At 44.9% G+C, this 14,228-nt stretch overlaps 1 protein-coding gene and 1 long non-coding RNA gene across 2 annotated transcripts; one reads left to right on the forward strand and one right to left on the reverse strand.

Annotated features, from left to right (window-relative positions):
* Positions 1-3,571: 3,571 nt before the first annotated feature.
* NDUFB6 (NADH:ubiquinone oxidoreductase subunit B6) lies at positions 3,572-7,027 on the forward strand. The gene is made up of 4 exons (XM_038769841.1): positions 3,572-3,826; positions 4,465-4,557; positions 5,936-5,980; positions 6,866-7,027. Exons 1-4 carry the CDS (start codon positions 3,647-3,649, stop codon positions 6,932-6,934), a joined length of 387 nt encoding a protein of 128 aa, XP_038625769.1. The 5' UTR covers positions 3,572-3,646; the 3' UTR covers positions 6,935-7,027.
* A 2,821-nt stretch (positions 7,028-9,848) lies between these two features.
* On the reverse strand, positions 9,849-11,107 carry LOC119948166. The gene is made up of 2 exons (XR_005456628.1): positions 11,015-11,107; positions 9,849-10,060 (listed from the first exon to the last, which is right to left on the reverse strand). It is a non-coding gene; the product is annotated as an uncharacterized LOC119948166 (long non-coding RNA).
* Between the last annotated feature and the right edge of the window lie 3,121 nt (positions 11,108-14,228).

Raw genomic sequence — 14,228 nt, forward strand, 5'->3', positions numbered from 1 at the left:
GGGGTTTCTGTTTGATGTGGAAGTGGATGGACAACCACTGGAGGTTTTTGAGGAGTGGGGAGGGGGCTGCAATGGGAGTGTGATTTGCATAAGAGGCATTTGGTCGGATTATGACTGTGTCTGGGCACCCTAGGAAATCTACTAATCCCTGGTAAAAGGGGTTGAACTATGGCTCAAAATGGTGCCGCTTTCCCCTGCCAGTCAGATGCCAGCCTAATGCCCGCTCTCCATGTACATCCGAACAGCCATGACGGCAAGATCAACTTTACCCAGACACAGGGCAGCTGAGGCCAGCTGGGATGGAGGAATAGGCCATCTCCCCTAGCTGGACTGAAAAACAGAGAAGCAGCATGGCCTAGTGGATAGATCAAGGACCTGGGAGTCAAATGGACCTGGTTTCTAATCCTGGCTCTGCCACTTGTCTGCCGTGTTACCTTGGATAAGTCACTTAACTTTTCCGTGCCTGTTACCTCATCTGTAAAGCAGGGATTAAGATCGTGTGAACCCTATGTGGGACAGGGATCGTATCCATCCGATTAGCTTGTATCTACTACAGCACTTAGTATACTGCCTGACACATAGTAAGCACTAAACAAACATCATTTTTTAAAAAAAGATTGTGGTCAGGAAGGAAGGGAGGGGGCAAGTGTTTTGATATGGCATGAAGGGATGGGTATGGAGGTGCAGGTTGGAGGAGGTGGATTTTGAGAGGAAGGAGATCTCTTGAGATAGTGCTGGGAAGATAGTGACATTGGTGGCATCTGTGAGACCTTGTGGCATTTCTGCAGTGTTCCATATGTTGTGGAAGAGGTTGTGTAAGTGTCTCCTCCGTATCTGTAGTTCTCAGCAAGTATTCCCTCAGATACAGCCACTTTACCATTTTTATGGTTCTAGCTGCTACAGTGACATCTTTGCCTGCTGAAAGGTTTTCTATGTTTTGAAGGGCCCATCTTCAAAAATAGGTGTGTTGAGAATGTTGAAATGCTGCTTCATCTTAGCTTGATTTGTATGTCCTATTGCACCTTTTTTAGGCCTCCATTTTGTTACAAGAATGAACAGCTCATACCTAACCTTGCTGAATCCAGCCCACACACTTAGTTCCTCTAATGCCAACCTACTCACTGTACCCCGATCACATCTATCTTGCCGCAGACCCCTCATGCAAGTCCCGCCTCTGGCCTGGAACTCCTTCCCCCTTCATATCAGACAGACCACCACTCTCCCCACCTTCAAAGCCCTCCTAAAATCACATCTCTTTCAAGAGGCTTCCCCAAGCCCTATTCACCCTCCCTTCTGTGTCACCTCTGCAAGTGGATCTGTGCATTCTACCTCAGCACCACAGAATTTATGTACATATCCATCTGTAATTTATTTTAATGATGGGTCCCCCACCCCAAGCTTATAGATCCTTGTGGGCAGGGATCATGTCTATCTACTCTGTGGCATTGTTCTCTGCTAGGCGGTGCAGTGGGCATTGCCCAGTTCTTCCACATAACCTGTTATTACTGTTGGAAGCAGTGGGCTGGATGGACCACTTGGCTAACCCAGTATTGGCACCTCTCATGGTTTTATAGTTTAACCTTACGGGGTAAAGCTAAAATACAATGCTTGCAGATTACTGCTGTGTCTATCAATTGGGGAGGGGAAAGGGAGGTCTGCACCATCTGTTCTTTCAGTTGAGCACCTGAGTGTTTTCCTCAGGAAAATAGTTACTTGGGAGATGATTTGAATCATCGTGGATCTGAATCCCACCAGGGTGGAAGGCTTTGGAAAAAGGAAGAAGGGGAGCAATTACTTTAAGTTGACAAGTTCCTGACTGGCAGGCAGTGGGATAGTGTGGCCAGCCAAGTAGGTAATGTCAGTTCAGCCTGGGAGATGTGTAGGCATGGGAGCATTTGAATTTTTCTTTTGTAAACAAATGAGGAGAGGAAGAGAATTAGGCTTATGGAGAGAAACCTGACCACTTAGCTATTGTGACAAGAAAAGGGTGATGCGAAAGTGTTCATGTATCAAAACACTCACAGCTGTTTCATCAGGGAAGTTTCACTGTTTTCCCCCAAATAAACCAAGGGTGTAGACTGAGCAAAAGCTATCTCTGAATGGTTGATGGGTGAGAGGTGAGAGTGCCCTATGAGAATAGAGGGGTCAGGATTGGGTGTGTCCAACTTCTGGCAATCTCATGCCAGGAACAGATGTCACTTGAAAAACAGTACCAGAATGGAACCCGTTTTGTACATGTTCCATTTAGAATGTGATTTCAATTTAAAAGTCTCATACACCAGGATAAAGCCTCACTTCAGAAATTTGAGAGCAATTTCTCATCTTACAACAATGTTTTGTTCTGTTGTCTGTTTCCCTCTTCTAGACTGTAGCCCGTTGTTGGGTAGGGACTGTCTCTATATGTTGCCGACTTGCACTCCCCAAGCGCTTAAGTGCTCTGCACACAGTAAGCACTCATTAAATGATTGAATGAATGAATAATAATTATTGCTATCAATAATAATGGAAACATTTGGTAAACACTTTGTGCCAAGCATTCATTCATTCAACTGTATTTGAGTGCTTACTGTGTGCAAAGCACCACATTTACTGTGTGCTGAGAACTGTACTACTACTACTATTAAGGTATTGGTTTAGTTCTTACTATGTGACTGGCACTGTTCTAAGCCCTGGGGTGGTAATAATAATAGTAATAATGGCATTTATTAAGTGCTTACTATGTGCAAAGCACTGTTCTAAACGCTGGGGAGATTACAAGGTCATCAGGTTGTCCCACAGGGGGCTCAGTCTTCATCCCCATTTTACAGATGAGGTAACTGAGGCACAGAGAAGTTAAGTGACTTGCCCAAAGTCACACAGCTGACAATTGGCAGAGCTGAGAGATACAAGGTAATCAGTTTGAACACATTGGGCTCACAGACTTAATCCCCCCCTTGACAGTGCAGGTAACCGAGGACCAGAGAAGCGAAGTGACTTGCCCAAGGTCACACAGCAGACAGGTGGCGGGGGCCGCATTAGAACCCAGGCCCTTCTGACTCTATCCCCCAGGTAATTTCCAACTGGAGGGGGCGGGGGCACATGCAGTAAATAGATGGTTAAACTCCCAAGACCTCTAAAATCACTCTACCGGTATTTTTAAAGTGTTCTCCAAACTGGCGCAGTGGAAGGAGCCCGGGCTTTGGAGTCAGAGGTCATGGGTTCAAATCCCGACTCCGCCAAATTGTCAGCTGTGTGACCCTGGGCAAGTCACTTAACTTCTCCGTGCCTCAGTTCCCTCATCTGGAAAATGGGGATGAAGACTGAGACCCCTCCGTGGGACAACCTGATCACCTTGTAACCTCCGCAGCGCTTAGAGCAGTGCTTTGCACATAGTAAGCGCTTAATAAATGCCATTATTATTATTATTGTTATTATTATTTTCAGAGAGAGGTAAAATCAAGCGCACAACCACCAGTGCCCCTCCGCCCCCGCGTGACTGCTTAGTTAAGGCTGACGGGTCCTTCGCGCCTGCGCCGCGGCTGGCCCGCCCGCTAAGGTAGTAAGTACGCAGGCGTCGGTGGCGCCGGTTGGTGATGGGCGTCATCTGAGTGCGCCTTCCTCGCAAGGTCGCCGGGCGTTGGGCAGGAGTTCGAGGCGAAGGGGCGGCATGGCGGGCTACACCGCGGACGAGAAGCAGCGGCTGGAGCAGTTGCGGGCCCTGCGAAGGAAATGGCTGAAAGATCAGGAGCTGAGCTTCCGCGAGCCCGTCCTGCCCCCGGAGAAGCTCTCGCCCTTGGGGAGGTTCTGGAAGAACTTCCTCCAGCCCCAAACCCTCCCGAGGATTTACGTGAGTGAGGCTGCCTCTCCTCAAAGCCCCCAAGCTCCTGTTCCACTTTCCCACGTTCTTCCTTGCCTCCCCTTTTGACCCTGCTTTATACATCTGCTCTTCCCCACCCCCCTCCAATTTCATACCCCCCGTTATGTTTCCCCCGCCCCATAAATCGTGTAGAACTCCTTGCTGCAGCGTGTGCTAAGCATTTGGTGGTGATGATAATAATAATACTGATGGTGGTATTTGTTAAGCGCTTACTAAGTGCCAAACACTGTAGAGAGACAAGGTTGTCCCAGGTGGGGCTCAGAGTCTTCATCCCCCATTTTCCAGATGAGGTAACCGAGGCACAGAGAAGTTAAGCGACTTGCCCAGAGTCACACGGTAACCTCGAGACAGCCACCACCCTTCATGCCCCTTTGCAGTGTGCATATTTCTTCCAGTGAATTTATAGTATTAATAAAGTGGGGAGGGTGTATATAAAGTCCTTCGGGATTAGAGTGGGGGGGCTTCTATATATTGCAGTCTTTGTCTTCGGTTGTCTGCTTTGCAGTACCTGGTACAATGCTTGATAAACATTGATGATGATTGGTGTGGTGTTGGCATATTAGGGACTCCTTTTCAGCTTCTAACACTTAATTTTTTTTTTTTCCCAGACCTATAAGGCATACAAAGGTGGTGTCTTTTTTCTAACTCATATTCTTGTACCGCTCTGGATTACCCACTATTATCTCAAATACCATGTGCAAGTAAGTACTGCAGTTGACTATTTTTGTTCAGTTATGTGCATTTTTAAGAAGAAAAGCAGAGTTGAATTAATGATTGGCAACCAAAATAATGTCACACACATACCAGTTTATTTAAGTGCTTACTATGTGCCAGGCATTGTACTAAGTGCTGGGGTAGATACAAGCTAATCAGGCTGGACACAGTCCAACTCATGGGGCTCACTGTCTTAATCCCTGTTTTGCAGAGGAGGTAACAGGCACAGAGAAGTTAAGTGACCTGCTCAAGGCCACACAGCAGACAAGTGGCAGAGCAGGGATTAGAACCCAGGTCCTTCTGACTCGCAGGCCCGTTTTCTGTACTAGGCCACACTGTTTGGCTAAAAAGGCTTTTTGTTGTTATTTTTAAGACCATTTAATTGTCCCTGGTGATCTTTTCCCCAAGGAGCATTTGCTCAGTATACTGTGGGTTACTGGATATGAACAACTCTTTAACAGTTGGTGGTAAAAGCAAGGAGAGGAGATATATATATATTTGGGTAAACAGCCAATAGACACAGTATTGTAAGGCTCAGCCTGAGATTAAGTTTCTGGCTTTCCCTCTAGACTGTAAACTCACTGTGGGCAGGGAATGTGTTATATTGTACTCTCCCAAGCACTTTAGTACAGTGCTTTGCACACAATAAGCGATCAATAAATATGATTGGTTGCAAAGAGGTGATCCAGACCCTGTATGGTGGTCATTCTCCCCCAACAAACCATCTAGTCTCCACAGTGCCGACTTCATTCATTCAATCGTATTTATTGAGCACTTACTGTGTGCAGAGCACTGCACTAAGCGCTTGGGAAGTACAAGTTGGCAACATAGCAATTGGTGAACTTCACTTCTGTTTATCTAAATTGGGAAGCAAGTGTGGGGCAAAATAAGTCTTGCCTATTGTGTGGAAGGCTCTGAAGCTCCTAATATTTAATAATCCAGAGCGTACTTTTTGATGAATTTTATATCCATCTTTAATCATGCTCCTCTTTATAGTCATTAGTGAAAGCAAGGGGTCAGTCATAAAGGGGAAACAGAAACTTTTTCCCCCTCTGCATAAATGCGTATAAAAGGCCTGATTATTAAGCCTTTGCAGCATTGGGGGAGGCAAAAGGTCATCAAATTTTTCCATCTTGTGCACAAAAACACTTTATTTTGCAGCACCTGTCATATTGTTTGCATCAGTGGTGACTTAGATTGTTTCTCAAAGTCTGAGATCTGGGGTTTTTGTTTTTAGTTGTTTTACCTTGTTCTTACAACATCTTGTAGGGCACTATGATCAGATGGGAGTTATCAAATTACAGTTCTTGGTGATTTCCATTACTTGCTTTAGTTTAAGAAACCCTAAACTCTCTTCCATTGCAGACAAGACCATATGGCATCGTTGAAAGGAAGCCCAGAATATTCCCAGTGAGTCGATAAATTCATTTTACATTTTTCTCCTCTGTTCTCTGGCTATTTAACTTTGACTTATTTTATTTTACTGCAAGCTCAGGACATGTCTCATGTAATGCAGGATTAACCTTCTGGAAAGGAATAAAGGTTTAAGTGGATGTCGGAAGCCATTGGCTCTTGGCCCTAACCCTAGAATCCCATATAGGTTAGAAATTGGGAAAATGTCGTTCTGTGACTCTACCCAGTACAAGATCCTAGCATGCCCAACACCAGCTTTTATATGACTGAGGTGCTGCCGAGCCAAAGAGAAACCGAAAATGGTCTGATACTTTTCTCTGGAGGATGCCGCGACTATCTCCGGAGTACAGGAGTCCATATGACAGTTGGTGCTTCCAGTTTGACTAGTTTTCCTTCTGGTTTGATGTTTCCCCAGCCACGACCCAAAACATGGAGTAATGTAGACTTCAGATTATTGCTTTTATTCCATGTTCTAACATTCAGAGGTCCCATTTTAAATGTGAAAACAGGCTCAAAGGTTAAAACCTTCCCTCACAAGACTATACCATAAATGAGCCATCATTAGAATTCACAGCATTTGAGTAACTGCTGTAGTTACTTCATCTGTGAGCAGTTTAAAGGATGAATTAGAGGTAAAGAACAACATGATGCATATTCTGAGTTCATGTTTGGGGAAAATACTCTAGGCAGAGTTTAGAGATCCCAGACACTGAGCAAACGGGAAAAAATGCTGACTCATTTAGCTTAATGGGTATAAAAAAAATCATAAATTTATTCCTGGAAAACTAACCCATGTGTAGTAGTAAAAATCAAAACTAAATCCATACTATGTAGAAATGGACATGTTCATGATTTTAATGTTTACCATAATATTTCTTATAGGGTGATACAATTATGGAGACGGGAGAAGTAGTTCCACCAATGAGAGAATTTTCCAGTGAACATCACTAAAAGGCTTATGAAGCTATATTGTATTTATCAGTGGATCTACAGGCAGCAATTTCTGGGAAAGTAACTTAATAAAGCTTTCTCTCGTGTTCTTTGCTCTGCTCTATCTCTTATTTTAACCCCAATGGAGGAAAGATATGTGGTGGCATTTAAGTGCTTACTATGTGCTAAGAGCTGGGGTACATAGAAGTTTGGACACAGTCCCTGTCCCACCTAGGGCTCACAGTCTAAATGGGTGGGAAAACAGGTATTGATTCCCCATTTTACAGATGAAGAAACTGAGGCACAGAGAAGTTGACTTGCCCGTTACCCAGCAGGCAAGTGGCAGAGCCATGATTATAACCAGGTTCTCTGACTTCCAGGCCCATGTTCTTTCCACTCAACTCTGCTGCTTCTAGGAACAGTGCTCTGCATGCAATAAGCACTCAACTGATAAACCACCGGCCAAAACTTAACCACTCTGTAATGCTAAGGAGGGAGTTTATGGCATATCATTATTGACAAAACATCCTCCGGAAGCATTACTTTTAAGTGCTGTAAGAGGAATTAATGAGTTTACTTCAACAAGAATAAGCTTCTTATTCATGTCCAAAGTCCCCAACCATCTGTAGTTTGTTATATTACTCTTAACAGAAACTTGAAAAACTGTCATCTGGGACCGAATGGGAATGCTAACTCTTCTAAGAAGCAGTCTCCATACCACTGTCTAGAAGACTCAATATAAAAAAGTGAGTGGAATTTCCATTCGCCTTCAGCCCTTTCTCCATCTTCAAGATGTGAATTTTCATCATTATTGGTATTTATAGAGTGCTTCCTGCACAGAGTACTGTACTGACATAGCAATATTACACAGTCCCTGCCCACAGTGAGCTTACAGTCTAGAAGGGGAGACAGACATTAAATAAATTGTGGATATGTGCATATGTGTGAGAAGCAGCGTGGCTGAGAAGCAGCGTGGCTCATTGAAAAGAGCCTGGGCTTTGGAGTCAATGGTCATGGGGTCAAATCCCGGCTCCGCCAAATGTCAGCTGTGTAACTTCGGGCAAGTCACTTAACTTCTCTGGGCCTCAGTTCCCTCATCTGTAAAATGGGGATGAAGATTGTGAGCCCCCTGTGGGACAACCTGATCACCTTGTAACCTCCCCAGCGCTTAGAACAGTGCTTTGCACATAGTAAGCGCTTAATAAATGACATAAAAAAAAAGTGCTGGGGGAGGAGGGGGGAGAATAAAGGGAGTAAACCAGGGCAACGAAGGAGGGAGTAGTAGGGAGAAAAAGAAAAGAAGGCTTAGGGAAGGCCCCTTGGAGGAGATGTCTTGAATAAGGCTTTGAAGGTGGGGAGAGTAATTGCCTGTCAGATAGGAAGAGGGAGGGTGTTCCAGGCCAGAGGCAAGACATGGGCTAGAGGTCAGCAGTGAGATAGATGAGATTGAGGTACAGTAAGCAGGTTGGTTTTAGAGGAGCAAAGTGTTTGGGCTGAGTTTGGTAGGGGGCAAGGTGACTGAGTGCTTTCAAAGTGGATAGGAGTTTCTGTTTGATGCGGAGCTGGATGGGCAACCACTGGAGGTTCCTGAGGAGTGATGAAACAAACTGAACGTGTTCCGGTTAGGTTGTAGTAGGAGAGTAGTGAGGTAGGAAGGGGCAAGGTGATTGAAGATCCTCTAGACTGTAAGCTCATTGTGAGCGGTGACTTTAATGTTCATTCATTCAATCTTATTTATTGAGCGCTTACTGTGTGCAGAGCACTGTACTAAGCACTTGAAGTACAAATCGGCAACAGAGACAGTGCCTACCCAACAACGGGCTCACAGTCTAAAACGGGGAGACAGACAACAAAACAAGTAGGTGGCAAAACAAGTAAACAAGTGTCGTTATATTGTCCTCTCCCAAGCTCTTAGAACAGTGCTCAATAAATATGATTGAATGAGTAAATTTATTGTATCTATAACTTAAGTGCTGGGGGGTTGGGTCAAAACACCCTTTTCAGGAGTTGCAAAATAAATACTGTGGTGGTTACTTGTTGGAGCCTTACCTAGCTAAGTCCTCATATTGTCTACTCCCTTTTCCTTCTGAATAACCCTTGCATTTTCACCCTTTACTAATTCTTCCCTCAGCCCCACAACTATTAAGTAGATATCCAAAATTTATGTATTCGTATTAGTCTCCCTCTCTAGACTGTAAGCTCTCTGTGGGCAGGGAACATGTCTACTATGTTGTACTTTCCCCAGTGCCTAATATAGTGCTCTGCACACAGAGTGCTCAATAAATGATTGGTTAAATGGAGTACATAAGTCATTTTTTAAAAGTTCTATGGTTGGCTATAAATGCAGACATGCTGAGGTTGGTTAGTGTGTCTACCCTACTTGACTGTGAGGTCCTTGAGGGCTCAGATACCATTAATCAATCATATCTAGCAACTATTGTACTCTCCCAAGCTCTTAGTATAGTGCTCTTGTACAAAGTACAAGAGAGAAGAAAATGAATTGGGGGTTGGTTGCCTCCTGGAGAAGGTGGAATTTCAGGGGAGCTCTGAAGATTTGGGAGAGCTGTGGCCTGGCAGATTTGAAGGGGGGAGTAACGAGGTAAAATGAAACGGTTACCTTGAAGGGAAGGTCTCCCCCATCTAGACTGAGCCCGTTGTTGAATAGGGATCGTCTCTATATGTTGCCAACTTGTAGTTCCAAAGCGCTTAGTACAGTACTCTGCACACAGTAAGCACTCAATAAATACGAATGAATGAATGAAAAGGACAAGTGAGCTGGAGTGTAGTGGGAAGACAGAAGACAACACTACTTTTAAAGCACAATGGTAAATTTATGCTTGATGCAGAAATGAATGGGTAACCATTGGAGGCTTCTAAGGAGTGGCAGAGATGTGCAGGCGGACAGTTAGCGTTTTGGTAAAAATTGGCAAACATGTTAAAGTAGTTTTTTATTACGATGCAATGTAACTCCTAAAGGCATATTCTGAAGCAAACTTTATTGAATGGGGTACAGAAGATGCGTTAAGCTCAGGGCAGTTATCCAGCTTCTTTCATACTGAAGTCTTCCTTTTCTAGCTCCCAGTGAGCTGCTAGTCTTGTTGCATAGATAACATATCCCCATGAAAGTAACACAACTGTAATAAGCATCTGAAAATTAAAAATACCCTTGTAAGTCACACCTTGCCTCCTAAACTCAACATCAGGAGCAATATTCCACTTAGAATTCCTCTCTGGTACCAGGGAAAGCCCTCCACCTTGGGAAGAGAAGCACCCTGACCATACACGGATTTAAAGAGCAGCAGGGAGAGGGAAGCAGAGAAAAGTGGGAGGGCACTCCAGTACTTGAGAAGCAGCGTGGCTCAGTGGATGGAGCACGGGCCTGGGAGTCAGAAGGATCTGGGTTCTGATCCCACCTCCGCCCCTTAATAATAATAATGATGGCATTAAGTGCTTACTATGTGCAAAGCACTGTTCTAAGCGCTGGGGAGTTTACAAGGTGATGAGGTTGTCCCATGGGGGGCTCACAGTCTTAATCCCCACTTTACAGATGAGAGAACTGAGGCACAGAGAAGTGAAATGACTTGCCCAACGCCACACAGCTGACAATTGGTGGAGTCCGGATTTGAACCCATGACCTCTGGCTCTAAAGCCCAGGCTCTTTCCCCTGAGCCACGCTGCTTCTGCCTTGACTGCTGTGTGACCTCGGTTGAATCACTTCACTTATCTGGGCCTCAATTCCCTCATCTGTAAAACGGGGATTAAGGCAGTGAGCCCCCATGTGGGACAGGGACTGTGTCCAACCCGATTAACTTGTAACCACCCCAGTGCTTAGAACAGTGCTTGGCACATAGTAAGCACTTAAGTACCAATATTATTACTGTGTATTGTTGTGCTCTCCCGAACGGTTAGTACGGTGCTCTGCACACAGTAAGCGCTCAATAAATACGATTGATTGATGGGAAGAAAGGGGTAGGTCTGGTCGGCGGGGAGGAGCTGAAACACGGGGCCGTTCGTTGGCCGCGTTCACGCCCGCGGCGAGCCGGGCAGGGCCTCACTGAGGCGAGGAGGGAGGGGGTCGGGGCAAACGAACTCAGGACCTACCCCAGAATAGATCCATTCAAGGGTGCGGCGGGTGACGGGCTGCCTCATAGTAAAGCGGCGGGGCGGTCTCCTTTCCTGTCAGCCTCTTCCGCCCGAAACACGTGACCCGGCAACTTGTGCCAGCTAACCCGGAAGCTGTACCCCTCTTCGCGCATGCGCACGTGGGAAGTGTTAAACTCGGTGGGCATTCAGTCGTGTTTATTGTTGACTGTGTGCAAAGCACTGTAATAATGATAATAATTACGGTATTTGTTAAGCGCTTAATAATGATATTAATGGTATTTGTTAAGCGCTTATTATGTGCCAAGCACTGTTCTAAGCACTGGGGGAGGTACAAGGTAATCAGGTTGTCCCACATGGGGCTCATAGTCTTAATCCCCATTTTACAGATGAGGGAACTGAAGCCCAGGGAAGTTGTGACCTCCCCAAAGTTACACAGCTGATGAGTAGCGGAGCATGGATTAGAACTCACAACCTCTGACTCCCAAGCCCATGCTCTTTCCACTGAGCCATGCTGCTTCTCCAATGTGCTAAGCACTGTTCTTAGCGCTGGGGTAATAATACTAATGGTATTTGTTAAGTGTATACTATGTGCCAAGCACTGTCCCCATTTTACAGATGAGGTAACAGATGAGGTAACAGATGAGGCACAGAGAAGTGAAGTGACTTGCTCAAGGTCACACAACAGACAAGTGGCGGGTCCGGGATTATAATCCACGACCTCTGACTCCCAAGCCTGCGCTCTTTCCACTAAGCCATGCTGCTTCTCTTCTCACTGTACTAAGTGCTTGAGAGAGTACACTATAACCATAAGGACCGGGACTGTTGGGTGCAGGCCCTGTCCCTCATGGGGCTCAGGGTCTTAATCCCCATTTTACAGGTGAGGGAACTGAGGCACAGAGAAGTGAAGTGATTCACTCAGGGTCACAGCAGACAACTGGAGAACTCAGGATTACAAACCAAGTCCTTCTGGCTCCCAGGCCTGTGCTCTATCCACTAGGCCGTGCGGCTTCTCATTGCTTCATTGCCGTTCCTGGAGTGCACACCCTGAATGACATGGAGAGCTAGTTTAGTTTCCCTTTTTTTTGTTTTTAATGGCATTTGTTAAGTGATAATAATGATAATAATTGGGGCTTTCGTTAAGTGTTTACTATGTGTCAAGCTCTGTACTTAGTGCTGCGGTAGATGAAAGATCATCAGGTCCCACATGGGGTTCACAGTCTAGGTGGGAGGGAGAATGGGAATTGAACCCCATTTTGCAGATGAGGGAACTGAGTCACAGAGAAGTAAAGTGACTTGCCCAAGGTCACACAGCAGACAAGTGGCAGAGCTGGGATTAGAACACAGGTCCTCTGACTCTCAGACCTGGGCTCTTTCCACTTGGCCATGCCAGGCACTGTACTAAGCACTGGGGTAGATACGAGCTAAGCGGGTTGGACAGTCTCTGTCCCAGATAGGGTTCACAGTCTTTCCCCATTTTACAAGTAGATAACTGAGGCACATAGAAGTTAAGTGACCTGCCCAAGATCACACAGCAGACTCTGGTCTTTACACCAGGGAATTGCCTCAGATGGGGAATAAATTGGCCTACCCAGTGGAAAATTTTGGAGTACAATAGTCCAGGAAACCAGAGCCTTCTTCCTAGTTTAGCTGGCCTGCTTAGGGACCATGGACAAATTACTATTATCTTTCTTCCCCATTTCCCATAATAAACCTTGCCCATCCTTTCTACCTAGACTTATCCCGACCCTTGGTAATGTGATTCCAGCTTTGTGGGAAGAAACAGCTCTACAAATGGAAGGAGATACAGCATTCCTCAGTTAAGCTTCACTAGCCTCATCTCTTACAATGTTTTTCTTTAAAGACAGAACACCTCATTAACCTTCGCAATGTTCTTACTGTAGGAACTAGGGGCTGAGTATTATTTTAAGTCTATAAATCAATCAATCAATCGTATTTATTGAGCACTTACTGTGTGCAGAGCACTGTACTAAGCGCTTGGGAAGTACAAGTTGGCAACATATAGAGACAGTCCCTACCCAACAGTGGGCTCACAGTCTAAAAGGGGGAGACAGAGAACAAAACCAAACATACTAACAAAATAAAATAAATAGAATAGATATGTACAAGTAAAATGAATAAATAAATAAATAGAGTAATAAATATGTACAAACATATATACATATATACAGGTGATGAATATATATATGATGAATAAATGATGAAAGGGGCCAAAGATATACTTTGAGGCCTACACCAGGTGACCATTTTGACATCTACTGTTTCAGAATGCTTAATAATAATATTTGTCAAACATTTACTATATGCCAATATACATCAGGTGAAACCCCTGTCTCTGGGGCTCACATGCCAAACTGGAGGGTGAGCAAGTATTAAATCCCCATTTTACAGATGAGAAAACTGAGGCACACAGAAGTCAAGTGACTTGCCCAAACTCACAGAGCAGGCAAGTGGCACAGCCTGTATTAGAACCCAGATCTCTTGACCCCAGCTCTGTGTGTTTTCTGCTAGGCCACGCTCCTTCCCTTTCCTTTGGGAGTCTTCTCTTTCTATGGTACCTAATGTTTGAAAGGCTCCTTGGCAAATGAAGACATTAATTCAGATTGCCCTTGCTGATTTCAGCAATTCAGCTCACTTGACTGAAGTGAACGGTGTCATTTTTAAAGTGCCCAGTCCATAGTATTTATTAGTGCCCTTTGTGGGCAGAGCTCAGTAATATGGTAGTTAGAAGGTTAATCTCCATCATCAATCGATCAATTAATGGTATTTATTGAGCGCTTACTGTGTGCAGAGCACTGTACTAAGCACTGGGAAAGTACAATATAACAGAGTTGGTACACACCTTCCCTGCCCACAAGGAGCTTACAGTCTTCAAGATGTGAAGGATTTTATAGTTTACCAGTGGAGACACAATCTTACTACATATAGAAGAAAAAGGAGAATGGAAAGATAGATATATGTTTGAGTAAATCCTTAGATAAGAGAGTATGCAAGCCTATGTGTACTGAGGTGTTACAGAGGTTGTGAGTGCATATAAACGGTGGTGCAAAAATGTTGAGGTGGTGAGAAGCAGTGTGGCCTAATGGAGAGAGAACAGGTCTGGGAATCAGAGGGACCTGAGTTCTAATCCCGGCTCCACCACTTGCCTGCTGTGTGACCTTGGGCAAGTCACTTAACTTTTCTGCCCCTCAGT

Source organism: Tachyglossus aculeatus, chromosome X4 (genome assembly GCF_015852505.1).
Source record: "Tachyglossus aculeatus isolate mTacAcu1 chromosome X4, mTacAcu1.pri, whole genome shotgun sequence".
Taxonomy (NCBI): Eukaryota; Metazoa; Chordata; class Mammalia; order Monotremata; family Tachyglossidae; genus Tachyglossus; species Tachyglossus aculeatus.